Source organism: Sturnus vulgaris, chromosome 13 (assembly GCF_052056855.1).
Source record: "Sturnus vulgaris isolate bStuVul1 chromosome 13, bStuVul1.hap1, whole genome shotgun sequence".
Lineage (NCBI taxonomy): Eukaryota > Metazoa > Chordata > Aves > Passeriformes > Sturnidae > Sturnus > Sturnus vulgaris.
The window spans coordinates 1,124,037-1,151,433 of NC_142255.1; the positions used below are offsets into that span (position 1 = coordinate 1,124,037).

At 52.8% G+C, this 27,397-nt stretch overlaps 2 protein-coding genes and 1 non-coding gene across 5 annotated transcripts; all 3 read right to left on the reverse strand.

The window, feature by feature from the left end:
* Positions 1-318: 318 nt before the first annotated feature.
* Positions 319-2,997, reverse strand: RPS17 (ribosomal protein S17). Its single transcript, XM_014890012.2, has 5 exons — positions 2,862-2,997; positions 2,506-2,657; positions 1,969-2,074; positions 831-896; positions 319-443 (listed from the first exon to the last, which is right to left on the reverse strand). Exons 1-5 carry the CDS (start codon positions 2,862-2,864, stop codon positions 363-365), a joined length of 408 nt encoding a protein of 135 aa, XP_014745498.1. The 5' UTR covers positions 2,865-2,997; the 3' UTR covers positions 319-362.
* On the reverse strand, positions 2,248-2,375 carry LOC148222206 (small nucleolar RNA SNORA71). The gene has a single exon (XR_015806630.1). It is a non-coding gene; the product is annotated as a small nucleolar RNA SNORA71 (small nucleolar RNA).
* A 641-nt stretch (positions 2,998-3,638) lies between the features above and the next one.
* Positions 3,639-27,397, reverse strand: CPEB1 (cytoplasmic polyadenylation element binding protein 1). 3 transcript variants are annotated; one of them, XM_088172824.1, is made up of 11 exons: positions 27,149-27,397; positions 26,696-26,884; positions 12,091-12,305; positions 10,365-10,614; positions 9,990-10,103; positions 9,813-9,866; positions 8,840-8,976; positions 7,678-7,876; positions 6,119-6,213; positions 5,841-5,921; positions 3,639-5,123 (listed from the first exon to the last, which is right to left on the reverse strand). In XM_088172824.1, the coding sequence occupies exons 2-11, from the start codon at positions 26,847-26,849 to the stop codon at positions 5,013-5,015; spliced, it is 1,410 nt and encodes a 469-aa protein (XP_088028950.1). In that variant the 5' UTR covers positions 26,850-26,884; positions 27,149-27,397; the 3' UTR covers positions 3,639-5,012. The 3 variants fall into 3 exon arrangements, with proteins under 3 accessions (XP_088028950.1, XP_088028949.1, XP_088028948.1); XM_088172823.1 differs by having other exon boundaries at positions 9,777-9,866; XM_088172822.1 differs by having other exon boundaries at positions 9,762-9,866.

The window sequence follows — 27,397 nt, forward strand, 5'->3', positions numbered from 1 at the left end:
GAAAGTGACCAGTAGGGTTATAAAAAGCAACTTCTGTTGAGGCACAGCCTGATCCCTGGGCTGTCCACCCGGAGGAAGCACAGATAAACCTAGGACAGGCTCCCATAAGATCCAAGGAGCCACCATGGTTGGCTGCCCCAGAGGCAGGAGAACCTCTAAAATAACAGCTTTGCGCCTCACATCCAGAACTGCCACGAAAGAACCCCAAAAGATGCTGCCACACACAAACGTGTTGAATCTACCGCATGCTCCAATGCAGCACCCCAAGAACCCACCCTCCCTCATCCCCTGGGTGTCTAAAGACCAGGCAGGCTGAGATGGTTTCCTCCCGTTTATTGGAAAAGTGACACACAGGGACAGACTCAGAGCGCTCCTCGGGGTGTCTTGAAGTTCATTCCTACTGTGGGCTGTGTCACCTGCAGGTTGGACAGGCTGCCAAAATCCTGGAAAACAGCATGGGAACAATGGGATCAGTCACAGCATCCTGCCCATTGACACTGGAAGCAAGTTCCTCTGGAAAGGTGTGAAAAGTGGGAAGGTGCTGTGGCAGCACAAAGGGTGACACAGGTTTTCTAAGACGGGGAGACCATCCTGCTCTGGAGATTGACTCCCTGGTGAGGGAATTATCAGAATGGAGGACAAAGAACATCCCCACCCTGCCGGTGGAAAAGCCCCCATGCCTCTGCCCTTTCAAAAGCCATACATGAATTAATCCTCCCACAGGACCCAGGGTGGAAGGATGCCCTTAACACCATCCAGCCACCCAGGGCAGCAGGAGCTGTGCCAGGGATATGCCAGCAGCTGGGTAAGGAACAGTTGTGGCCACTAACCAGGAGCTTCAGCATTTCCTTGGTGTCCGGGTCCACTTCAATGATCTCCTGGTCAAGGGCAGAGACCTAGGGACAGAGGGGAGAGAAAAGGTATGATCGAAAAAAAGTCCCACAGCTACCTGGGTGTCCCCACAGCCACTCTCATCTCAGCCCAATGCTGTGGGGAACAGTTCCAGCAGCAGAGCCAGGTGCATCCTGATGGAACACAGCTTTCCTGACTGAACACTGCAAGAAACCACTGGCAGTGGAAGGAAAACCTTGTTTTATGGCAAATCTTTGGAAACCAAGGCCCAACCTGCTGTAGGCCAAAGCTGCTAAGGAGCTGGTGCTAGACCCTCAACTACACCTGTCCTCGCAGTCATCAGTGACACTCACATCTGCCTTGTGACACGAGTCCACCATGGTGCCAACAAACGCTGTCCCACCTCCAGGACCTGTGCTCTCCCGCTCTTTAATCCCACCAAAATTTCCTCCAGCACTCTCCAGACCCCAAAACTACAGGTTTCCTTCCCCAAGAGCTATGTAACACCAGGATTTTTCTAAGAACCAACACAGTACAGGTTTGTGTGCTGACACTGCACCAGCAGCTGCAGCACAGACACTCTTCTCTGCTTAGACTCCCTTCCCTGTAATCCCTCTCTGGTGCCAGCACAGAAACCAGCAGCTCTGCTAGGAGCCGACTGGGAGGTTCTGGGAAAGGGGTAAGGTGTGCTGTGCCTGAAGGCTACAGGATTTAGGAGCAACGGGATCATATTCCTGGAACAAGGGAAGTCCTTCTGGACCACCTCACCCAGGTGGACAGGTGAAATCTTGACCCTGTCCAAACAGAGGGCTAAGGCAAGGGGGTTTTATCAAAACCCTCCATTCTGGGGATGCTGGCTCCAGGGCAGGTTTTCAGCCACTCTGATATATCATCCTGCTTCCCATCAAATTATTTTTTTCCCAAATTTTAAGTTAGGCAAACTAAACCACGAGAAGCCAGCTGCCCTTCCTGTCGCAGGTAGCAGCTTTGGAGGGATCCACCTCAGCCCCCTTGATCCAAACCCTCCTCCTGGCTAAGGACTTGTTTTAAAGAAACTCGGGACCGTTTACGGAGATATAGCAAGGCAGGACAGTGATGGGGAACCCGGAGCCTCACCTCCGGGACGTAGTTATCCCTCCTCTCCCTCTCCTCCTCCTGCAGTTTGATGGAGATGCCGCGGACAGGGCCCCTCTGGATTCGCTTCATGAGGTGGGTGACATACCTGCGGGGACACGGGGATGTTCTGGGCTTTCCCAGAGTTCATGCCACCCTTCCCCACACTCTAAATTCTGGAACCACAGCAGGATGGAGACAGCTGCCACCATCTACCCCGGCAATGTCCCACCACTGACCCCGGCATCATCCCACCACCTTCAGGGGTCATCAGAGACAAAGTGTCCGACAGCAACAGGGTTTGGGGGAGACAGAGACCCCCCCAAACACGGGAAAACTCTCGCACTCCTCTCCCTGCACTATCAATGACCCGGCCACGGGCAGGACCGTAATCACTTTCGAATGCAGGGCCCAGCAGAAACCCCCATGCCGTGCCCGAATCTTCCCGCTGCCCAAACCTCTCGGGACATCCCCAGCTGCCTAAACCCCACCCGGGCCCCCGCGGTGCCCGAAGCCCACTCGAGGCCCGCAGTCCCTCACCCCGCAATCTTGTTGCGCAGCTTCTTGCTGGGGATGATGGCGATCTCCTCGCACACGCGTTTGTTGGTGTGGAAGTCATTCCCTAGGCGGGTATAGTACTTCTCGATGATCACCCGCGCCGCTTTTTTCACCGTCTTCGTCCGAACGCGCCCCTACGCGAGGTGGACGGGAGGGCCGCCGGTCAGGCTGCGCCGAGCCCAGGCCCGGCGCCCCTCGCCTCAATCTCCCTTACCCCCAGCCATCCCGGCTCCCACTGCCCCCCACTGCCCCTCGCCCCGGTCCTTTTCGGTCCCCCCCGCCGCTCCCTGCCGCGGGGCCGCCCGAGGATGGCGGCGGATGGCGAATCCCGAACCCACCATGGCAGCTGCAGCCGCGGAAAGAGAGCGGAAGATGGCGGCAGGCGCCGGAAACCAAGGCCGCCCACCGCGCCCCCTGGCGGCTCGGAGGTCTCCAGCGAAGATGGGCGGGGCCGATCAGAGGCGGGGTCGTGGCGCAACCCTGAGCGCTCCGCCCCGCATGGAGGAGCCCGGGCCGGGAATGTGACAGACCTGCGGTGACAGTCGCACCAGCCCCTGCCCCACCTGGCCCTGACAGAGGACACTGAGCACTCACAAAGTCACAGCTCCCGTGGAAGCAGCACCCAGCTCTAAAGGAGGAGGTGTGACCACAACAAGGGTGCTGCAGAGTAACGTATGGGATGTAGGAGGAGCCCAAAGCCTTCCCTGTTCCAGGGACATGGGCACAACAAGGTGTCCACTGCGGCAGCCTAAGTCCAACTCAGCCCTCCCCAGCCCCACGGACAGGAGCCCTGGGGTCCCTCTCCCCTCACCGCCACAGTAGGAGAACACAGGCCCCTCCCTTCAGCCTCATTAGCTTCTCGCTGCAATTACGGGAGCTCCAGCTGGAGCCCAGGGGCCCACAGGGACCTCGGGTAAAGAAAATCTAAAAATGCACTGCCCAGCAGGTAGAGCTCCCTCCCCAGTGAGTCACCCACCCACAGCATCCACAATTCATAGCTCCATCCATCCCTCTCCCCAAACCACATCCATACCTTCCCCCACACCTCCAGGAAGTGACACCACAGCCCTCCAAGCTGTAGAGATCTCCCATGAAGGACACAAGGCACAAGAAAGTTGGGGTTTTTTTTTTGCTGCAACGTGTTTATTATGTGCCAAAAACTACACCACAGCTTACTCCACACGTCTGTAGGAGAGTGCAGTCTTGCCTGCATATACTACAATGAGGTAGAGACTTCACACACAGCTTCACAAAACCCCACAAAGAGCAGCTGGGATATGCAACAATGCAACATCAGCTCAGCAGGAAAGAAAAAAAAAAAATCATAGTAAAGAGGGAGAAATTATGACACTGGTTCTTTGGCACACAGCTTCCAATAGAGGGGAAAGTAACAAAATAATAATGATCAGCATAATTAAGGTCTCAAATCCCAGCAGCAGCATTTCAGTCGACTGCACTGATACTCCAAACATCTCGGGAAGGAAAGGAAAATTACTTGTCCCCTCTAAGAGGAAAGGGCTCCCAGGAACCTTCATCGTCCACCAAAACGCAGCCCTTTTTTAGCTTGTTACAAAAGAAAAGGTAAGTCCTGTGACTTTGTGTGATTAAAAACCTCTATCAACCCCCCATAAGTGCAACTTAAAAAAGTGCAACAAACTATTTAAAACTATATACAGCAGCTCAGAGATCCTCATCCCGTCCAGTTTCAAATCCAAAAACAAAAAAAAAGCCCGGCCTGTCCCGTTGCAAACCCCTGGATTTACAACGTCCTGCCAGCAGCCCCCAGACACAAATTGCAATAATGTTAAAAGCTGCCAGGAAAAGAAAAAAATCCCTCATTTCAAACGACTTAAAAACTGTTTTTAAGAGTGTAAAAAGGAACTCGTAAAAACCCTCGAGCGTAAAATATGAAATATGATTTGGTTTAAATGAAGAGCAAAGTCTCCTTGTTGTTACAGTAAAAAACGCCAGCTGAACACCCAGGTCACACCATCCAGGTGGGGGTAAATGAATGGAAAGGCACTGTATGGCAACAGCAAAACAATGACCAATGAGACCTGCGCTCTCTCCACCAGTATTGCAAGGAATGTAAAAAAGCGCCTTTAAAAAATAAAAAAAACCAGGGCAGAGGCGCCTGGGGCGACGCCTCTGCAACACATGGCCCTTAGTTGGTTGGGTTTATTCATTTTCGATTTTTGCTTCTCGTCAGCAAACCAGGAACTAAAGTCTGGGAACTGCAGAATGGCTTGAGGGGCACTCCCCCTCTCAAAACACCCCTAAACAAACCCCAACAAAACTCACTGTGCATTAGTGCAGAAACAAAAAGACCAGCAAGTGCAAACATGAATGTAAGATTTTTGTTTTTTCCCCGTCAGTCCTCAGGAAGAACGTTCCCAGCCGGGCCTGGCTCCGGCAGGCGCTGCTGCGCTCTCCTCGTAGCAGGTTCTCCCCGGACTCTGCCCGCGGCAGCCCCGCACCACAGCGGCCCCTTAGCTGGAGTCCCGGTTCTTCTGGTTGCGCATCAGTGGGCGGTGGTGGCGCAGAACCTCCATGGAGTGCTGCCAGTGCCAGCACGAGCGGCAGAAATACTTGAAGCAGATCTGTGGGCAGAGCACAAGGACCACACTGGGGTGTCTCCAGCAGCAAAGGGAGACCAGCAGAACCACTCCTCTTCCTCGCTGCCCCGTCTTGCAGCCCCCACCACCAGCACACTGGATCCATGGGCTGGAGAGAACGAATACCAGCGATGCTGTGGAGGGTCTGTTGTGCCCAGCTTCCATCTTTTGAACGGGTTTGAAAATCAGGCCTTGGACACTGGGGCAGCAGCTGAGCTCACCAGGGCTCCCGTCACTCCCATGGCATTGCTGCCACCTGCTAATATCCTATACCAGCTCTGCGGGAAGCTGCCAGAGCCCAGCCAACCTCCTTTGCCTGCAGCAACACGATGTCAGTCAGCCCAAGTTCCCTGTGCCTAAGCCAGTCCCAGGGGCATGCACCCCAACCCCAGCTCATCATAGCTTACAGAGCAGCAGCCTCCTCTCCCCTCAGGGGCACCAGTACTTCCCACACTAATTCCCAGTGCTGGTATAGCATCAGCAAACTGCAGCCTCCCTGGCTCAAAGCCAGGTGGACATTGCCTGCCTGGGCCTCCGGGCAAGCAGCAGAGTTGCCTCTCCAGGAGGGCTGCACCTCCTCCAAAACAAGGCCCCCATCTTGCCCACTGGGGAAGAGCCAGTGTATATATCCCCAAAACCCAGCAGCAGGGCCTGCTCCTCCTCGAGGAACCTCCTGAGCACAAGCTGCAGAACTGGCCTTACCTGGTCTCTGCAGAAGAATGGGCCAGGCTGAGCATTGCACACTTGGCACATGGAATCCTCCAGGTATGGGTCAATCTGAACCTGCAGGAAAAGGAGGCAGTGGGCATAGAACACCAGGTTGACTGCCCTCTCCCTGGGTACCTCAGATCCATCCCCAGCAGCCCCACTTTGTGCAGCTTGAGCAGGAATATGGGGCAGGCTCCATGAACACTGGTGCTCCCAGCAGTACCACCCCTGACACAGACCCCTCCCTGGGCTGTCTCACCAGCACCACTCACCTTCTTGGTAAACTTGGTGGTTTTGATCTCCACAAATGCAGCAGTCACAGCCTTCAGGTAACTGCGCTGGTTGTTGAAGGTGACACGGCCTGACCCTGGAATGAGCCAGACCACGACAGCAGAGATCAAGATGAAATCACTGCCAGCACCACCTTTTCCCCGGTGCCACTTGGACAGGGAAACAGCTCTGACAGGGATGTGGTATCCAGGGCCTGGGGGCTCTTCCTGCTTCCTTCTCCAGGTACCATATTCCCAGGAGAAGCAGGGGTACACACTACAACTCAAATATGCTGTTGCTTGAGACAGCTCAGCAGCTTTTACTTCCAGCCTCCCCCTCACCCCAGAGCCTTGTGTTTTGCAGTCTCATTGCTAGTCAGCAGCATTCCAGCACCACTTGCTTCCAGCCAAATTCTGTTCAGCTCCAGGACTGACACTAGCAGATCTCTACAGCTCAGCCACAGGACTAAGTGCCATCCAAAACCCATCCATTCCCCTCCCAAAGCAACACACAGGACCACAGGCAGGAGGGCCTGGATCCAGTCTGGAGTTACAAGAAATGCCCTCAATCAGCACAACCAACCAGGGCACAGCTTAGTTACCAAAACTGAGCTCTGATTGCTGTGACTTTAGGACAGCTCCAAGGGTTGAAGTGCCTCCGAGCTGTTGGGAGATGGTTCTCGTGCACTTGGAGCAACCTGGGCTCTGCAGGAACCCCAGCCTCCTGTGGTCATGCACTGGGATCTCACAGAGCCAGAACAGGGAAGTTCTGTGACACCTCATCCCCAGTTACACTGAAAATTTGTCTGAAGTCTCATATTCCCATTCCCACCCTCCTTGAGGCTGTCCCCCTAAAGGCACTTCAGGGGCTTTGCAGCACCACATTCATGTCCTAAACCTGAGCCTTGCCCAGAAAAGCCTGACTGCTATCCAAGGACAGTGACCAAGCAGTGACAACTCTGCACTACCAAGCTCTGACAGTGTTACTGCCTGGCAACACTAGGTCTCTCCAAACCTGTAACCTGCGGCAGCCTGAGCCCGGAAAGCTGATCCTCAGGCACAGGCTGTGGGGTTTTTCCAACAGACCAGCCACCTCAGTGCTGTTCCCAGCTCATGAGGTGTCCAGGGAGGTACACATGTCATGACATGCCATGTTTCAGCTCTGGTGACAAGAGTCCAAGAGTGGGTTAAGACTCACAGTTGTCTCTGCCCTGGGAATGGACAGGCAGCTACAGCAGCATCCAACAACCACTAACAGCATTGAACAAGGACAGAGAAACCTCAGCAATGGCTTAAGGCCTATTCAAAACTTCAGGCTGCACCGGAATGATCCAGGACCTTCCAATTCCCAGGCATATCAGTCCTATTAGCCCTCCCCAAGGCTGGTCTTGTCTCCCCAGGGCCAGGAGATAAGCACATACTGTAGAAGAGGTTGGACAGCATCTGCTCTCCAAGCCTGGCACCTGAGCAGTCTTCCAACTGAAGGACAAGCCAAGGGCACACTGCAGCCTCCTCAGAGCATGGCAGGGGTAACCACCAACCCCAGTGGAATCATCACTTACCTATGGGATACTTGTGCTTGTCAGTGTCAATGCCAGCATAGACCACCCCTCCAAACAGGTCGTACATGACAGCTGCCAGGGCCTCTGCGTTGAGCATCCCATGCAGGGCCCCCACAAACACAGTCTTGCTGGGGTCCAGCCGCTGCGAGGGGCTGCGCACGAAGTTGCTGTCAGCCAGCACCCAAGGGATCACCTGCACCTGCAACCAGGAGCACCCCCAAACTTCAGATTTCAGCCCAAGCTCCAAATTTCATTTGTTATCTATTGCTGCTCAGGGTCCACATCCATCTAGAACTCCAGAGAGCCCACAAGGGGACAAAACCAACTCTGCTTCCAGCCAAACTACAACCCAAGCCAGCAGTTTCTTGGGGGTGGCAGCCAGGGGACAATCCACATCCCTCCACCAGTATTTACAGCCCAGTCAGGTACCTCCCAGCACAGGAGCCTCATGCTGGAGTTGGAGGGGAACACTGGAATAATCACCCACTGCCAGCTCCATCATGAGTTCCCATCTGCTCTGCAGCTGATGGAGGTCTCCGGAGAGACGCTTCCAGCGGAACTAAATCACTGAGCACAGAAGCACTTCCAATTGCCAGACACCAGGAGAGCTGTCTACAGCACAATTAGTTTGTGCCTATCTAAATTAAGAGCTACATCTCCATCCTGTAACTCCCTGAACTCAAGCAGTTGTCCGTGATCTGAGATCCCATTTCCTATAAGACCAAGCAGAGTCTCTGGCATCCCCAGTACCCCCAAAACACAGGTCAGCCAGCTAAGGCCACTCTGGAAAGCAGCCTGGGATCCAAAATATCTGCCTACTGAGCATTTGTTCTGCAAGCAGAGGAGGCCTGACAAAGCACCTGAGGGATCCCAGTCTGCCTCTGAAGCAAAGGTGTGATGGAAGCAGCACAGAGCAGTCAAATACCTGTTTCTGTGCTCTGTCCCAACTAACTGAAGTCTGAAGGCAGGGTCTGTCACCAACCCAGGAGCCCCAGGTTGGTTTGACATAAGCTGTTGTGAGGAACACAAACGCTGAGCTGACACACTGATCCCTACCACAGGCACAGAGCACTCAGCCAGCCAGGAGGCAGCATGCCTTCAGCTGCTGTTCCAGCCCTGCTCTTCTTTCCTCTAGTGCTCTCCTGCCACATGCCCTGCTCACCTCTTTGCAGCGCATCCTGCGGCTGGACATCTTGAAGTAGTACTCACTGAGCCCGTCGGGGCTCAGCAGGTCCTGGGAGCACGCCTGGAGCAGGGCACGCACTGACTTCTCTGATTCAAACACCAGGTAGACATATCCTTGGGAAGGGAAAGAGGCAGCTGTTAGAGCTGTGGTGGAGGAGGAACAGATCATCCCAGTTTGCAGACATCCTCAAAAATCACTTTTGGGTGCCACCTGAAGTATCTGTGTGGTAGCTCTTACTGTTCCCAGCAGACTCTTATATATAAGCCAAGCTGGAAAGAGCCCAAACCTAAGCACAGCACAATGAGCAGGATGCCCAGGTCCAGGGCCATGTGGGCCACAGTCTGTCATCCACAAACTACACCTGGACATGCCACGTGGGCACCACCAGCCTGGCCACAACGATATATGCAGAAAAATAGACCCTACTTCATATTTAGGATGGCCTGGCTCAAATACAGTCCAGGGTTTTAAAGTCACTGGATGCCAGGGACCCTACTTCACATTGCTCTGGTGACTGAGGCCATCAGGCACTATGGGGCCTCCAAACCAGCCACTTCCTACCCTATAACTAATTCCTGCTTACACAATATATCAGCCCAGCTGCACATGCTGGCAGTGGGGTCAGCAGCTGTTCTGGAGCCACAGCCCTACATGAGGCTCCAGAAACACCCAAAGAGGGTTCCCCCAGCCCACAGTTCTGTCCAACCCTGCTACAGATAGGTGAGGACGCTGGGTTCAGGGTGCCAGTGCTCTGCAGTTCAGGTGCAGACCCAAGTGAGGGCAGGACATTACCCCGGTGCTCTTTACCAACCAGTCACCAGCATGCAGCTGTACCATCCCAGCATCCGTGCTGTAACATAGCATGGGAAAAAAGTAACCCTACCGTGTTTGGTATTACCTTTAGGCATATTACCTTTGGGAGGACAGCGTGGGTGTTTGCCATCCTTACCAGGCCACTCCACACTCAGGGAGCCAAAAACACGGAAAGTGTTGATCAGCCCAGCTACAGACAGGAGGAGAGAGGTCAGTGTCCCCCACTGATCTGAAAAAGCTCTGTCCTGCACCCTCCCAATGTCAACACCCAAGGGCATGGTGCAGGCCCTCTCACTTTTCAGGGGCTGCTCACCTTCTGTAATGTCCCATGGGACTCCTCCCAGGAACACTTTGCAGGAGTAGACAGGGTTCTTGTAGTTTCGGGGAGGCAGCTGCCCGCTCCAGGTGCAGGTTGCTTCATTCACAGCTTGGAGAAGACACCAGTAATAGTCAGTACAGGATCACTTCCTTTTCACCCTCAAGCAGGTCTCCCCATATTCCCTAACTACAGGCTGAGCAGAGCTGCACAGCCACAGGCAGCAGCCCAGACCCACCTGTTCTCTTAGCAGGTAGAGCCAGAGTCAGGCTCGTGCCTGGAACAAACTCCATGTTCAGCCAGTGTCTACAAAGAAGCCACCTGCCCTCCCTGAAGTGTGCGACCATCCCCTGGAACTCCCTCTCAACTCACCTGCTGCCTGCCGATGAAGCCGGGCTTCTCTTTCAATATTGAAGGGGTCTTCCGGAGAGTCCAGAAGATCCCAGGAAGGCCACGCAGATGCTCCAGGCCATCTTTTTGATGCACTGGCCGGGGAAGAAGTTACTGCAGCCAGGGCAGCTTGATCTTGATCCAGCTGGGATCCCACTCCCATCTTCAAGGGGTCTCTTGACACCCCACTGAGAGGCAAGAAGGGCAGAGGAGGGGATATGCGAAGGCTTGACTGCAAGAGAAAGGCCACACCGAAATCCACCTCTGAGTAAGAGCACGTAATGCCATTGATGAGGCATCACACTGAAGGCAGGAGAGGGAGCTCTCAGGGATCTCCTGAGACCCTCTGAGGCCTGGCAGAGGCAAGAAAGCAACCACCCCAACACATCCTGACACCCTAGGAAAGGCTTGGGCCATTCTCTACTGAACCCATGCCCACAAATCAGCAGCAGGGATTATTAAGCAGGAGGCACTTCACAGACCACCAAGTCAATAGCTACCCTGGCTATACAGCCTCAAGAATAGTATCACCCCTGGGGAGCACCAGCCACCCCAGAGGGAGCCCCAGGCTATGTGCTGTGCCTGCAGTGGGCAAGGCTTGTTGGAAGTGCCCATGCGACTCTGCAAGCACCAGCTGGATCTCATCCTCACAGACCAGCTCCAGGGCTGCCTGACCAGGGAGCGGGCACCATGGACCACAGCCCCTCCTAGGGCAGGAAGAGGGAAAGCTCAGATTAATGGAACAGCAGGGAAGCAAGATGCTGCACAGCTCAGTGCCAGCTGCACTGCAAATCTGTCCCTGGGCTGCCACAGCAGCCACCCACACCAGGGCCATGCTGAGAGTCCTGCCCTTTACAAACAAGGCCAGCACAGAGCCCCTGTGTCCTGCACCACCTGCCGCCATCATTGCCTGGGTGCTGCAGTCACTTAGCACGCCCTTCTTCTCCAGGGTGGATCACAGCAGAATTAACCCAACATCGAGTCAGCTTGGTCCTTCACACCCACCCCAACACAGGGGTCAAGGCCAGAGCCACACTGCAGCAGAGCCTGGAGCAGCTCCTGGCTTTATCCTCCTGTGCCAAGACCAGGCCATGCAGTAGCACTCCAGAGCTGGCAGAAGCCAGGCTGTCCTGCTGGCACCCAGAGCTGCCACTTGCACCCACCATAGACTCAGAGCAGACTGGGGCAGCCAGACAGACACTCACTTGCTTCCTGCCTTTCAAATTTAGCTGCGCTTTAGGGAATGGGAGCAGGCTAGACCCAGTTTGCTCTAGAAGAAACCACCCTGAGATGGAGAAGTGCAGACAGCAAACGGGAAGAGCAATGAAAGTCAAGGACAGTAGCTCCTGAGAAGTCCCAGCAGGATCAACCACCTCTCTGCTGGGATCAGGGCACAGACATCACCCTGCCACACACCAGCTCAAGCACTCAAGATCCCTCTGGGAGCTACTGTAACCCAGTAGGGCTGCAAGCACAGACCCAAAAAGCCAGAACATTAGCTTAGAAAATATGAGGATACTGCTGGCTTGTGCTGAAGGACTGTATGAGTAACCTTTCTCTCAAACCCTGCGTTGTGCCAGTGTGTGCACAACAGCTCCTCCCAGCATTCCCTCCCATTCCTGAGCAGGCAGGACTCTAGCTGGCAGCTCCACTCAGCTATTCTGTGTTCCCCAAAAAAACCCAGCAAGACCCCAGGACCCGAACTTACAATCAAGTCTGAGAGGTGGTCAGAACCAGAGCTGAACCCACTGGTGTCCGAGTCCGAGGGGCTGCTGGAGCGGGAGTCCAAGAGGGAGCGGGAGTTCCTCAGCGACGGTGTGGAAAACTTTTCTGGCAGGTCTGAACCAATGGGGTCTAAAGGCAGAAAACCTAGCGGGGGCTTCCCCAGGACGTTCCCAAGAGGGTTACTCAGCATACTGAGAACTGCAACAGAGAGGGACAGAGTCTGTCAGGGCTGCAGCACAACACTGCTCCTTCCTCCTGCAGCCCAGGAGGCCACACAAATGTCAGCTCACAAATGTCATGTCTGGGAGGTGGCACCTCTAGTGTTTACCATCACTTGAGCCATGGTGCTGCACAGAGCCCAGAGCAACCTGGTGTGGCTGACAAATATGAAGGTGGTTTATGAGACAGATTGGCCAGGAGAACCCACTTAATCTGGAAGAAGTTCAGAGATCCCGCATCCCAGATTATGGATTTCAGAAGTGCTCTGGGACAGTGCCCTCTGCCCAGTCCATGCCATTCCCTGCCACTTGTCCTGGAGCAAGCTGGCTGTCAGGGGAATAGCTCCCCAGGCATGGAGGCACACACCAGAGGCAGGCACACCTGGCCCACCAGCACAAATTTTCAGATTCTGAGGTAGGACACTGCTCACATCATCTTTGCCAGGAGCTGGCTGTGGGCATCCACGAAGGTGCCAGCCTCAGCTGCTGACAGACAGGTTTCACCATCCCTGGTCAGTCCTTGCCCCAGAGCCTGCAGACAAGGATGTGTCAGACTGCTTCCCTCACATTGCAGGTTTTCCTCCCACTCAGGAGAATCCAGGAAAATGCCTCCATACAAAGAGAGCTGCTTCTGAGTAGAGGACCAGGCCATCCAAAGGCCATAAAGTCACATCCTGGTCAGTCATGTGGGGCAGCCACCACCCACAAGAAGAGGGAATGTAGGGCAGGAAGCCCACAGGGGCACAACACCAGCCAGTCTATTCAAAAACAGCAAGTCTCAGCAAGCTAAATGTGTACCCAAACCAAGTGAAAAGAGCAAAGCATTCAGAAATGGTTTTAATTATTCACAGGCTACAAAACAAGGCAGCTTGCCCTGAAGCTTTCAGTTTTCAGCAAAGGAAATTTGGGATCCACTTTAAATCCTCCAAGCCCCAACTGATCTCAGCAAGCTGAACCACAAGGTTTTAACCCAGATTTTCAGCAGCTCCTACGCAGATGAGGATTAATAATCCAAACCACCAGACAAACCAGGAGAGTGACAACACCATCGTGCTTGAGTGCACTATGGTCAGACACCAGTACAGTGTGGTGTCAGCACCAGGGAGAGCTGCTGGGATGTACCTATCCAAGCTGCATTATCCAATGGCACACTTGCCGTGAAGCTGGCATCTCCAGCCCACACCTGGGGGAAAAGCCTCACCACCCCAACAGTGACTTCACACAGGTACAAGTGGGTCCTTTACTTGAAGCATCTTCTTCAACCCAAGGCAGAACCCTCAGCAACACTCACAATATCTTCCCACATCTGCAGAGCCTCCTGCCGGCAAGAGTCCCCTGTTTTGGCTACACCATGGGACTAGGAACTCGCCTCTGACCACACTGAGAAAGGGCCCTCCTGCCCTTCGCTCTCCTGGACAGGCAGCACCGGAGTTCACACCCAGCCCTGCAGCCACAGGAAAATACTGGCCAGCCCAGCAGTCTTTACCTGGGCAGAGCCAGACGCAAGAGCCCTGGGACCAAGGAAATGTGACACAGCCAGGGAAGAGATGCTCCTCCCTAGTCACAGCTCCAAGGAGGACACAGCATCTCCCAGCCCCGGGCAAGCTGCACTCGCTGCTCTGCCGACTTCTCTGAAGCCACATGAGGTGTTTAAAAGTACAGCCGGTTTATTGTTCTGGGGAGACCGCTGAATCTGTCCAACAGGCTCCAAAATCTGATTAGTCACTGAACTGCACAAGAGGCAAAGCAAAGCTGATCCCACAGCCCCAAGCCTTGCTGCCAACAAATGCTCCCGCGCTGACACCCTCCTCCTTCCCTAGCCAGTGAGAGCCGTGGGTTTGGAATGCTGGCAGCCTTGTCCTGACCCTAGCTGCACAGCATTCCAGAGACATGGAGCAGCTAATGCTAGCACCTACTGCCGTCCTGCCCCATATCTACTCGTCAGCACACATGTGGAACCAGAACTCTACTTAGGATGCAACAGCAAGGGTGTGGGGGCTCATTGGGAGCTCCCAGTGGCATTACAGGGTCCAGCTGCTCTGCCCTCATCTCTCATCATGTGACCCTTATCTCTGCCACCATATATACATTTCTCCCATGATTTCTCAGCTCTCACAGCAGCTACAAAAACAGTAAGGCCAGTATAAGCACACTGAAGTGGCAGGATTACTGGCCTTTAAAAGCATCTACTGTCTGGGCATCTACCACCACACAAAATCCTGTTAGCTTCAACTGCCCTGATCCTAACCTCATGTCCTGGAAGTGCTGACATCCTGCTGTTAACATGGATGGATTCCATCCAATCCAGCAGCTTTGACAGCTCTGCACTGGCAGCACTTGACTACACACTCTACAGGACCAACTGAGCTTGTGGAAGACCCCAGATCACCCCAATGGGCCTGACTCAGCTTCACCTGGTACCCACAGCTGCTCACAGGGACATTGGGAGGAAAAGCCATGAGCCAGACTCAGCATTTCCTCTTTTTTCCCTTGCTGAGTGACCAGGCTGTATGCCCTGATTGCCTAGGTAGCCTAGGAAACACCTGCATGAGACACCCAGATCCTATTCCTCAGCACTATCTCAAAGGCAACCTGCTCTAACTCCCTGCTCCAACACACCTAACCCCTCCTGAAGAACGGGGCACAAGAGCCCAATACAGGCTGCCCACCTAAAAAAAGCCTTCAAGGCATCGGGGTCATACTTCTTCCTGGGGAGTTGGCTTTGTCTCCCCTTCCAAGCAGACAGCTCGTGTAAGGGAAAAATCATTCCCAACACACATGCAAGATGCATCAGCAATTCACAAGTCAAGAATATCCCTGAAAGTCCCAAAGTGAAAAAGCAAACATCATGGAGCTACTCAGGGTAAGAAAAGAACATGAGTGCAAAGAAGTATTTTTCACACCTAGAGGGGAAATTTTAACTCCGGGGTCAACATGACTCCCATTTGCCACTCACACACTAAGAGCTTCTGAAACTTTTCCCGTCTCTGCTCAATGCAGCAAGCGAGACACACAGCAATGCTCCTCTGCAGGGGACAGCAGAAAAGGAGCTTTTAATAGAATCTGGGCACTGACTTTTGACTCACTGCTTCAGCTCTAACACCTGACACAGAGCCAGCACACTCCACTCCATCTCTAGGCATGCCAGCCCAGCACTGGCAGGTTTGAGCTCTGTGGAACAGCCATGACACCACACAGGCCAGGCCCTGGAGAAGGAGCATTTTTTCAAACTCTTCCTTAGCTAAGCTTTCCCTAGTAACCACTGTTTGGATACACCATTTTTCCTGCATCACACCAGGCCCTGAAAGAGGCCCAGGGGAGCATGCTCAAGACTCTCAGACCCATTATACCTGAGCCAGACACTTGACAGAAACAAGCAGCTACACTGAGCCTACAGTGGTGGTCTCAACTCTTGAGGTCAACTCTACTTGCAGACCCCAAATTATCCTTTAAGTCCCATTACCAACTACTGAACTACCACACTGAATGTGAGTTTACCCTGTCTAAAGCAGATTGCTCCACCAGCACAAGCTGCAATTCAGAGCATACTTTGGGAAAGTGTCCAACAGCAGGATGGACCAATCCAAGCACTAAGAACAGCTTTCACTATTCCATCCACCTATTAAGACATACAATTTAAGATTTTCAGCACCTGCCCAGGACCTTGGAGCACACAGCTGTGAGTTACAGTGTGCAGGGAAAAACTATTTGATTTGCAGACCTTCCTAGCAGCTTTGCCCATGCCCACTCTGTAAGAGATGAATGCAAAGATGAGCCCCAAGGATTGCTGGTGCCAGCAGCTCAGGGAAAGAAGGGCTTTGAGAAAATAATCACTATGCTGATGACAAATGGCAGTTTATTACCTTGGATAACACCTTAAGAACAACAGGATCACTTAGGTTGGAAAATACCTCCAATATAGAGCTCAACCTTTGACCAATCACCACCTTGCCAGCTAGACCAGAGCACCAAGTGCCACATCCAGACATTTCACATGGAGCATGCACTGAATTTATGCCTGATGGACAGAGCTGACCAGAAGCTCAGCCACCTCCACACTGCCCTTTGAACAAAATGCTTCAGCTCAGTGGGAGACCACCCAGCCAACAGCATATGAGATCAGTGCTGACATTCTTCACTCCCTGGCACATCAGTTTAGTCAAGTTATCCAGAAACTGATCTTGCCCAGAGCAAAAAATCCCTCTTATCCAGCAGATGCCCAGGTCCTTCCGCTCAAGTTCTTTCTCCACACTCAGAACAGTGTGAGCTCTCCCATGGCTGAGAACAGCATTTGCCACATGGTTACATCCCTCAGAGTCTGGAGACACATGGAGAGCGGGCCAAGGAACTTCTGTTGCAGCAGCAGTGTGCCAGGCCCAGTCCTTGAGCTGCCAGCCATGTCTGGCACCCATGGACCCTGCACAGACAGCTTGACACCATGCTGGCCACAGACCCAGGGCCAGGGGAGCATACACACTTTTGGAAGTTACGCTCTGGAGATGTGTTCCAGCCTTCTGAAACTCACTGCAGGGCTGGAAAAAAACCCCCATACTTTGAAGAGTCCAGGACTTGTCTGAGCAAGGCCTTCAGAGGGTCTCCTCTGCAGGCTGGCATCCCCAGCAAGGTTAGGCAGAGGGACACTGCCATCTCCAGAAGTTAATCTGCTCGGACATTACCCAGAAGAAGGAAGGCAAGCTGTTAAGACCTCCCCATGCATCCACCAACTACTACACAGGCTGGAAGTCCACCTTTCTGCCTCGATCTCCCTAAAGAGATCAACAGGAATGCCCTTTACCAGGAGAAGTAAGGCAGAAGAGCCAGGTTTTGGTGACACCTGCCATGCCCAGAGGCTACAGCACCATATATAAATTTGGGGCGGGGCAGCGGAGGAGAGAAGCAGTGTGACTGAGACCCTGGAGACTGAATACAGTGCACTTTCTTTTGTCATGCATCAAATAAGCTTGTAAAGTTTAAAAAAAAAAAAAAAAGCGCTGATGTCCTAAACAATAGCCTGCTGCAATTACAGAAAAACAGCTTGTCTGCAGTTTTCACCACCCAGCCAAGCTCTGCCCTGGTGGGGTGGGAGCAAGCTGAATGTTTTAGTCAGCCAAAAAGCAGTACCTCCTACAGACACTGAGAAACTCCGTGGCAAGAGAAACACTAGAATGTCTAAAAAGCAAATGGGCACCTCAACCACCTCCTACAGCTGTAGTTCAGCAGTGACACAGCCAGACTAACTGCCAGGGGGAGCTTACCTTCCTCACACACAAGCATCAAGTAGTTCAACTCTCATAGCAGGAAAGGAGTGACCAACATTCCAGTCTAATCCTAAATGTTAGCACTTTCTCACTTGCAGCTGTGGGAGCTAGAGCTGCCTGCAAGGAGCCCACACAGCCAGCCACAGCACAGGAACACCGATTGAAACACGGACAGCAGCAGCAGACTGAAACATGGCCAGCGGGACTGGATCACACAGGACAGGGACAGGCTTTGCTTGGCACAGGGAAGGCAGACACTGGATTCTCCCTGTTTACCAAATTCTTACAGGAGAACCTAAAACCCAAGGAAAAGCTGCAAACAAGAGGAAGAAAATTTTGTTACTGCTCTTAAGTGGAGCAGCCATGGGATAAGGCCCAGAGGTAGAAGGAACTATGTCCTTTCAGCCCTGGAGCTCACCTGAGCAGCACACTGAAACCCAGAGGATCTGCCCAGCTCAAATCCTCCAAATCTCATTATATTCCCATTATTCCACTGCAAAAACAGTACTGTTATTAGAGGAGTCCAAGGCACACAGTCCTCTCCAAGCTGTACCACCACAGAAGCCCAAATAATCTTGAGCCAACTACCAGCTCTGGAGAAGAGCAGTTCCTAGAACTGCAGATGTAATCAAACCAGCAGAAACTGACATCTAAGTAGGACCTACAGCACAGCCCATTTTTTTCCTGAACTACAAAAGAGGAACCTCTGCCCTCACAGATTCTTCATTTGGGGCAAAGAAAACTGAAGATATTCGGGCAGCTATTTCTGGTTTGCTAAGAAGGGGGCAGGGGAATAAAAAAAGGCAGCATGATCCCACTGCTGAACCACAGAATTAGAGTTAGGACACCTGAGGTCTATTCTTGGTTCTGGCACCAACATGGTAAGTCACTTGCCCTGAAAAATGGAAACAGCAGCATAACTAGGAACAAGCAGAAGATTACTGCATTAACATCTGAGAGCAGGACCCAGCTAACAACAAGGATCACAGCTTCCTGAGGCAGGGAATTTACTCCTGTGTGTTTCTAGGAAGGGAGAACAGCTGCCCAAGGTAAAAATAAAAACCAAAAGAGACAGCTAAAATGCAATTCAGGATTACAAGTGCCCAGGTAATTGCATTCACTAAGCAGGCTGCCACAACCACAGCTGTCTTTAAAAAGATCAGAACACTGAAATAGAGCAGGTTTTAACATGTATCAGTCCCAGAGAGATTTAAAAGCCAACGTATTCAGGTCAAATTTTGCACAACAAGCTTCAGCTTTGCAAGGCTCAAGAACAAACACTTCTATATTTAAGTACCAAACTCCTCTCAATTATCTGCTGCAACATCTAGGGTGCAAACTGTGCTCGGTGTGTTACCTGACGTGATAAGGGCGAGTGACTCATCCTCAGATGCATCACAGTTTGGGGATGTCAGGGCCAGGATACCACCTTCAGAAGGGGGACTGTTTGGAAGGGGGCAGGGTGTTGGCCAGACCCCTCTGCAGGCTGCAGTGAAGGAGAAACAACTGAAAAGAGAGTTTCGTCCCAAACTCAACTTTCTTTGGGAAATGGCACACAAGCCTCACTGAGGCCTTCAGCTGATATAAAGCCACTGCTAGACTGACACTCCCAAACCCCACCAGTGATGCCCGCAGGTTTCCAGTTACCTCCCTTAGCATCACAGCTTGGAAGTTTACCTCACCTTCCCCTGCACATTTTTGGGGAGAAAGCTAGGCAGAGGGGCAAAGAGGGAACCAGCACATCCCCATGGCCATCTCAAATGCGTGGCACCAGCTGCTGTGCCTGAGAGCAGCCTCTGCACTGGCAGCAGCACAGACAGCACCTGTGATTCAGCTGTTTTGCCAGTGCCTAAGGGACCAGGCACAGGGGGAGCAAGCTTGGAGATGTGGATAGAAGGCGCAATCCTGGCTGGAGATGCCTTTCCCAGTGCCCCAGCCCTACAGCAGCACCACTCAGCCTCTGTGCAGGGACAGCTCAAGGACCACCAGATCCTTTGGAAGGGGATCATTTCTGAGCCAGCTCAAGGGAGGTACTCATTTAAAAGGGTGGTTTTTTTTTATGGAAACACCAAGGCAGAATTACTTTCTGCAGACTCCTTGGGCAACATTATTTTTTCCACCCTCCAGCAGCTTTGCTACCTCTGCTCTGAGCAAGAGCTGGATTGGATAACCTCAAGAGGTCCCTTCCAACTGGAGTTGCCTGAAAAACCCCAGCCTGCCAAGAGCACTGCAGAGGGCCCACAAGTCTCTGCTACAGGCACACTGGGAGAGCAGGTCCAAAAGCTGTTCCCTATCCAGCTCCATGTGGAAGCACTCATGTCAGCATGTGCAGTGGAGCTCGCAATAAAAGGCACCGAGTCAAAAATACATTCAAGGCCTCTTCTAGAGAGCTCCCATGCTCCTGATGGAGCTGCAGCACAGCCTTTTGGGTCAGCTCTGCACAGCAAGGAACCATCACACCCACTGCTTAGATGCTTAGCAGTGCAAAGACTGGAGGAAAACCTCTCTCATTTGACTGGTGCAACTTTGGGGATGAATCCTACTCCAGACCAGGGCTTGCACACACTAAACCACGCTCCCTACTGCTACCTCCAATACCACAGGAAATCACAGGAAATCACAGGAAAGACTAAGCCATGAATTGTCTGGGACAGTTCAGACCCACCAAACAGCAGGTCCAATGCTCTCCTTGAAAGGGAACATGTCCTTTTAAGGCTCAATTCCAGAGTAAGCTGAGAAAAATGCTCTCCAAATCACCACTGGACAGTGCCACAGGGCTGCTCCAGAGGCCACAGTCAAACACCCCTCTCTGACAGAAGCTGAGGGGACGGTTTTGGGTGGTACATGCCTGCTCCCACAAGTTGCCTTCAGTACAGGACTGGAGCTACCCTGACCCACTTCAGTTCTGGCTGGATACAAGGAGAGATGCTGGTTGGGTTCCTGTTCTGGTTACTCCTCTATTTGCATCTTCTGTTTTACAGCATCAGCACAGATAAAAATAAATCTGTTTTAAGAGAAGCTGCTCAAATGGAAGCTTTAAGAGGTAGATTGAGAGTAACTTCCATTAGAGACCAATTGCAAGCTCAGGTTTGATACTTTTTACTTATTTGATACATATTTTATTCCGTTAAGGACCAAATACAGCTGCCACATGAGCAGTGTGCAGCTATTAAGTGCTTCCCACTCCCCAGCACAGGTGGCTGGAGCCAAGCACTGAGAAATCAGCCTACTGAGTGTGAGCAGCTCTTACAGAAACATTCAAGGAACAAGGGCCCATTAAGTACCCACATCAAGCAAGTCCTTAGAAAAGCACTACAAGCACTAGGATGGCATGGAACAAGTTTTTAGTAAGGCTGCCTCAGGTACTCCTGGAATACCAGCACCAAACAGGAGACCCAGAGAGTCAAAGCAGCTCCCAGCTCTGTGTCCTTATACTGTTACCATCCACAGCCTTTGCAGAGGAAGCAACACCATCACCTCATCTGTGTTTCCATTACCACACTCTGAACATCAGCAAGCTCCTCCCAAAGAACCAGGCTGCTGGGAAAGCCCATCCTCCTTTCAAAGGAACAAAGGACACCAAGAACATGTAATTCAAGACCACCACCAAAATTCTGGATACCTATTTTCCTGAACCTGGCACAGGTCCAAGGTCAGAAGGCATTGTCCTTCCCTCTTCATCCCAGCAGCCACATTGCCAGCAACACAAAGGAACCTTCCACTGCATCTTCTAGGCATACTTGGGCTTAGATGGAAGTAAATCTCACTCAGCTGAAGTGCTCTCCCCCCACACCAAACACACCCCTTTCATTACAGAGCAGAAAAAAAATCATCCTTGGATATTCTGATGCTAACCTAATGTTGTCCAGACACTGAGATCTCCATCAGGATGAGCCTCTGAAATTTTCCTCTAGCATAAGGAGAAGGATTTACACATAGCCAAGCAAGAATACACAGGAGCTGAGGACATACCTAGGTCTTCTGACACCACTTGTCCAAAAGACAGCAGGAAAAACAGCAGGGAGAGACCTGGGCATGCACAAAGGAGAGCTCTGTGGAGATTAGCATGGGTTAGCCAAGCAGCAAATTAAACAGATGGAGAACTGGGGACTCAAATCCTCTGCCCCAAGCTCTGCATCCAAGCACTCAAACAAGCAGCTCAAGGAAAGCCAGTGACAGCCATGCTGGAGTTATAAACAGCCACCCCAGGTTGAGCAGCAACTCTCCCCTGGGGGCTCAAGTGCCCTCCACCACACACAGCATTTAAGGGCACTCTCAGAACAGCCTGACCTTGGGGAGAAACTTATGAATCCTTCCTGCTGTTATCAAGAAGGAAAGGAATCCTTGACTACAACCATTCTTCCTGTGCAACAGGTCTTTTCTTTTATCTTTCAGACAGGGTTTTGCCTTGACGACTTCAGAGATTCGTGTTCTGAGGCATCACTATCTGCCAGGCAATGCACAACAGACTGCCCACAGCTCCAGCCTGGCAGATTTTAAGCAACTACAGATAAGCAAGCTTATTGCAAAAATGAGTTGCTGTGCTCTGGGAAGCAGAAGAGCCAAGGACTGGGAAGATTCAGCAGCATTTTCCTGCCATAGGCCATTTTCCCAGAACAAGAGCAACAGGAGCTGCAACCTTGCAGGATGGAGAATGAGACAGCAGCAGCCACCCCGCAGAGGGCACAGATGAGGCTGGAGTTGCAGTCTCAAGAAAAAAATCCAAGGAAAACCTCAAATCTGTTGCTGCACCAGCAGCTTTAGGATCACACAAAAAGAGAGGCAAATACAGCAAGGTGCTCCATCAGATGCCATCAGGAAGATGAACCTGCTGGGCTCATCTAGAAAGCCCAACATCCTCTCCAGAAGACCTGATCTTGCTAAAAACACTCCCAAGTTAGCACTGCACACTTAGTGTTAACAGACTAGTTTTAGGATGATTTCCCCATGGGCAAGTCTGCTGTCCCACATAGGGACAGGTCCCAATGTAGGGCAGGACAGACTAGCCAGACCAAGCAACAGGCATGCAGGCTGAAAGCCAGGCAGGGAGACCCAAAATCTGCACATGCACCTGCTGTGCACTGCTGCTCTCCACGCAAAAACTGGATCGAGACCCCATTTGCTTGTACCCCTTGAGAAACAGGGCAACAAAGGTAAAGGATACCATCAAGGGCAGTCACACCTCACTGCCTCTTAACCCCTCCTTGCCTCTGAACTCTGATATCTCAGCACACATGCCCGCCTACTGTGAGGCTAAGGACAGAGAAACACTGCCTCAAGAAATACAGGATGGCAGGACTGGAAATGCTAAAGGCCAGTTTCCTGCACAAGTTCCTCCCCAGGTCACAGAGCAGGTTGCTGGAACTTGCTGAAGTATTTCTAGCCGGACAGATCTAGTGGCAGCAGAGGGTTTGAGACACTTTGCCTGCTGTGAGACAGCAGTTCAGTCCTACAGCCAGGAAGTGCCAGCAGCTCAAGCCTGCAGCAGCCACTGCCTCCAGAGAGCTTCTCCAGGCACCAGCAGTGCCTCTGGCACGCTCCTCAGAGCTCAGCACACACCCTCTGTGCATTACAGGGCAGGTACAGAGGGAAAACGCCTCACAAATAACCCTGAATGCAAGGGGTTCAGTGGCCCTTTGGGAACAGGGAATGTAGGCAGGACTGGGGCATGAAAATCAGCCCCACTGTTCTGATTTTCAATCAGCACGCATTTTTTGCTCTTACTGCACCGAGGCTGTGCGGGGACAACGCCCCAGGAGCACAAGGTGACACCAGAAGGCTTTGCAGCCAAAGGTCCTTCCCAAGCTGAGGAAGCTCCCTGCTGGCAGGGACTACACAGAGGAAAAGAGGTCCCAGATCATCAGTACTCAAGCACAGCACTGCAGGAGACCACATCAGCAATATTTTTAGACTGATTGTTAGCTATTTTGTTGCATTTCCACCCTTCCAGCCACCTCTCTGTGGGTCCACAGAGCTGAGTCACTGCTGGAATCTTCCAAACGCTTGCCTGCCAGTGGCACAACAGCTTGGCCTGGCAGTGCCAGCCCTCCCCCATGTCCAGCCACAGCCCAGCACTGCCGCAGCCTCACCTGCCTGCAAGGCACCCCGAAGGAGACCCCAGCCCTTACGAGCTGGGCCAGCTGCAACCTCCCAGGCCTCAGCAGCACTTAGACACAGCAACATACTCTCTACATCCTCCCTCTTTCCATCATAGCATGGACAGGCCACCTGGAAGCACCAGCATCTGCTGGCTCCTTAGACCCACACAGCTTTCAGACACAGGAGACTTCTCTGCCACCCACAGTGTCCCACAACCTCTCAGAAAACATTCCTGAACTACAAGCTCTCTGCTCCCAGGGAGCTCCACTGCCACTCCTCCAGGCCCCTGAGGAAGGGCTAAAGGTCCCACAGAGACGGGAGGTGTGGGTAGCTCAAGCAATACAAAGCTATGCACAGGATCAGTCTTTCGTCTCCCCAGTCAGCACATACCATCCCCATAGCTCTCAGAGCAGGAGAGTAGCAGCAGCCCAGACCATGAAGCACTCCTGGCCCAGCCACTGCTTGCCAGCTAAGAGTGGGTGGGAGTGAGAAGGAGAACATTGTCTCAGGATCACAACACCCCAAGCCACAGGGCACTGGACCCATTGCACAGCCACTGAAGGCCAGAGGCTGCTCTGTGCAAACAGTACAGCTGCACTTGGGCAGGTCTCACATCCCAGCCACCCCCTCTTTGCATACTAATGGCAATACCAGGAGTCAGAAGTGAAGAAACAGGCCTCTTCAGACAGCACCGGGTGCCATCTTCCACCAGCTGTTACCACACTTGCCACAATCATCCAGTGGGCACAGATCAGAGCCCAAGGCTATGTCTGAGGTAAGATCCTTTCCACAGCTCTATTCAGGCCTCTGCGGCAGGCAGGAGCTCCAGCACAAAGCACTGCAGTCAGTGGGGGCACCTGACACCAGATACATTCTCTGTGAGCATGGAGGTCACCAGAGCACCTTCAAATCCTCTCCAATTCAACCTCCCTCCTGAAACCAGCAGCCCTTCCACCCAGGAAGTAAACTCTCATCACCAGCATGGTCATGCTAGCCCCACCACCCAACCACCGAGGCACAGAGCCCACCCCGGGCTCATGCCAGCACTGCTCATCTGCCTGCCGGAGCACTGCGGAGACATCCACGCCTCTGCCAAGGCAGGCTGGCAGGAAGCTGGCCAAGAGAGCTCTGGAGATGGCTACAGAGGAGCAGGTGGAGCTGGGACATCTGCACCGAGTGGCTGCCTTCATGTGTGACAGCCTCATTCTGCAGCGCATTGCGCGCTGAGCCCAGTGCCAGGGCTGTGAGCAGAAGGGTCGCTCCAGGGGACATCACCTACTCCAAGTGTGCTCTTCATCCATTAAAGACCCTGTGACACAGGGAACAGCAGGCCTCCAGTCTGCCAACAGCCAGAAGGGGCTCAGAGCAGAGCTCTGAGGCACCTGGCTGGCCCACTGCACACTAACAACTTGGTTCTCCTTCCTCCTTCAAAGTCTCAGCTGGCAATGAAAGTGCAGGCAGGAGTGTGTGGTATTCCCTGGTTCATTAGGGGAAGCCCATAGGACCATGTGGAGGTTTGCTCACTGGAGCAGAGCAACGCTTAATAAAGCTACCGCAGCTGGGCTGCAGGCAGACCTCAGGTACCCATGCCAGGCCCCACATGTCAAGTCCTGTGGATATTAAATGCAGAAACTCAAATGAGCTGTGCAGATCAAGCTGTTCAAACTCTGCCACCCCACTATTACTTTTTTTTTTTCTGTTTTACAACTCATGCAGCAACTCAGGGCTGTGTCCCAGAAGCTCTTCCTATGCTCAGGACAGCACCCCTTGCCCCACCAAACATCTACACAGGCAAACCCCACTGCCCAGCTCCCCACTCAAGAAGCTATCTGTACTCCTGTCAGCACCAACTCCATGCCTGGGGCCTCTGTGTCACCCAAGTCTGCGTACCAAATGCACTCCCCTTTTAACAAAGCAGGAGCATGCTGCTATAAAGGGATGAGTTTCTGTAGCAACCAGGCTGTAGTCGTACAAACTCTGCCAAAGCACTAGATCTTTCCACAGATTGATACTTGAACGAACACACTGTTTGTGAAACTGGTTTTTACATGCCTCAAAGGCTATCAAGTGAACTCTTTCCTGTTTTACCCCTCTGCTCCAACACCAGGCTTAGAGGATGCATTAAGTTTACGCATGCAGCACTCCTTTCTCCTGGGACTTTACAGGGAAGGCTGGTGTCTCATACAGTTAACTAGACCCCACATCACTCCGGGGGGGCACCCAGCATCCCTGGAATCCTTCAACTGATCCTAGCTGCAAAAGCAGACTGGAGAGGATCAAGGAGGGAAGGGCACACCAGCCAGCAGTGCGTGGCTGCAAGCCCACACCCTGCCCATCATGTAGGTTTGTTCTGGGCCAGAAGAATTAAAACAAGAAGCCATTCCACTGCATCTCCAGGCACAGCCCGCTATTTCTAGTTGAGCCTGGAAGTGGATAAGGATCCCTCCAAGTCTCCTACTCAGCTGGGGAGCTCCTGGCTTAAGTTGTTGGGTGCTGGTTGTACCACACCCCACAGCAGAGTTGGGCAAGTGAGGCTGCCAGGACTTTGGCAATCGGGCACGGGGGGCACTCTGCAAGCACACCCCCCCACCTGCAGAGCTCCCTGCCACCAGGGATTTCCTCAGGCTGCTGGAGTGAAGTTCAGCCTCACTCCTACCCAGCGTGTTCAGCCTCCTAACACCACACCCCCCACCCACTCCCTCCAAACACAACAAGAGGATTTCTCCTCTCCTGGTGAGGTTATTCCTCCAGCAGCGTTACAGCTCTGAGCAAAACAACCCTGGGCATTTCTCATCTGCAGTGAGCTGACAGCAGAGCAGAGGGGGCTGTGGCACAGGCAGCCACAGCCTCCCCAACTCAGCTGTCACATTACACAAGCACCTCAGCTCAAGAAGCCCCCATTAGCCACTGCCAGCGCCCTGTTACACAAGCATACTGCTCCACGTTAGCTTGAAACCAGCCAAAAACACACACACAAACCAACAACTGTTGCTGCATGTGTCAGCAGACTCACCGGACTGCGTGCTGGTTTGTGCTGCAGTGTCAGTGTCCTGGGTGCTCCAGGGTCTGTCCCACCCTGTCAGGTTGAGAGACTGCAGGCCAAGGCACAGATCGTTGGTGTCTGGGAGGCCACGGGAAGACTCTTGCGTGGACGTAGGGAAGAGCATCCTGCTTGCCACTGCTTCTTCAGAGTCCTGGTTGTCTGCTCGGATGGAGAACAAACAGAAGCTTGAGAGTTCAGGGCTGCTTTTTTCTTTTTAAAGCACGAGTTTTCCAAAGCATTAAGCCCCAAGCCAGGTCTCGTGTCGCTCTGAAGCCACAGCTCCTGCAACCAGCAGTTGCACCCCAAAAGGGAGGGCTACCATATGTCCAGAATCCAGCCCCCCACCCCCCTCAGCCCCTCCACCTTCCTATCCCGTCTGCATTACTGACTGGGTCAGCATGTGACCAGGCTGCTGATGCTTACTGTGCTGACAGTGACGTCACTCAGCCATGCAAGAGAACTGCATCAGCTCTTACAAAATAAAGGTAAAAAGAAAGGATAAGATTTCCCCTGACAGTCAAGACGGTAGCAGGAAGAAAGAGGAGCAGTTCCAGTAAATCAAGGGAGGCAGGCAGCACAAAGCAGGGCTCGTCGGCACAGCAGACACCAGGCTGGAGGCAGCAATCCCCCCAGCAACGACGAGAGCAGCAGCAACAGAGCACAGTTAGTTTT

What these genes read in the sequence shown, in the direction of transcription:
- RPS17 (XM_014890012.2), bottom strand. An exon ending in CTGCGCAACAAGATTGCGGG is followed by an intron (nt 2,075 to 2,505) that starts GTGAGGGACTGC and finishes GTGTCCCCGCAG; the next exon opens with GTATGTCACCCACCTCATGA. An exon ending in GGGATAACTACGTCCCGGAG is followed by an intron (nt 897 to 1,968) that starts GTGAGGCTCCGG and finishes CTCTGTCCCTAG; the next exon opens with GTCTCTGCCCTTGACCAGGA.
- CPEB1 (XM_088172822.1), bottom strand. Translation starts at nt 26,849, where the DNA reads ATGCTCTTCCCTACGTCCACGCAAGAGTCTTCCCGTGGCCTCCCAGAC. An exon ending in CCCATGGGACATTACAGAAG is followed by an intron (nt 9,867 to 9,989) that starts GTGAGCAGCCCC and finishes TCCTGTCTGTAG; the next exon opens with CTGGGCTGATCAACACTTTC. An exon ending in CATTCTTCTGCAGAGACCAG is followed by an intron (nt 5,124 to 5,840) that starts GTAAGGCCAGTT and finishes CTCTGCCCACAG; the next exon opens with ATCTGCTTCAAGTATTTCTG.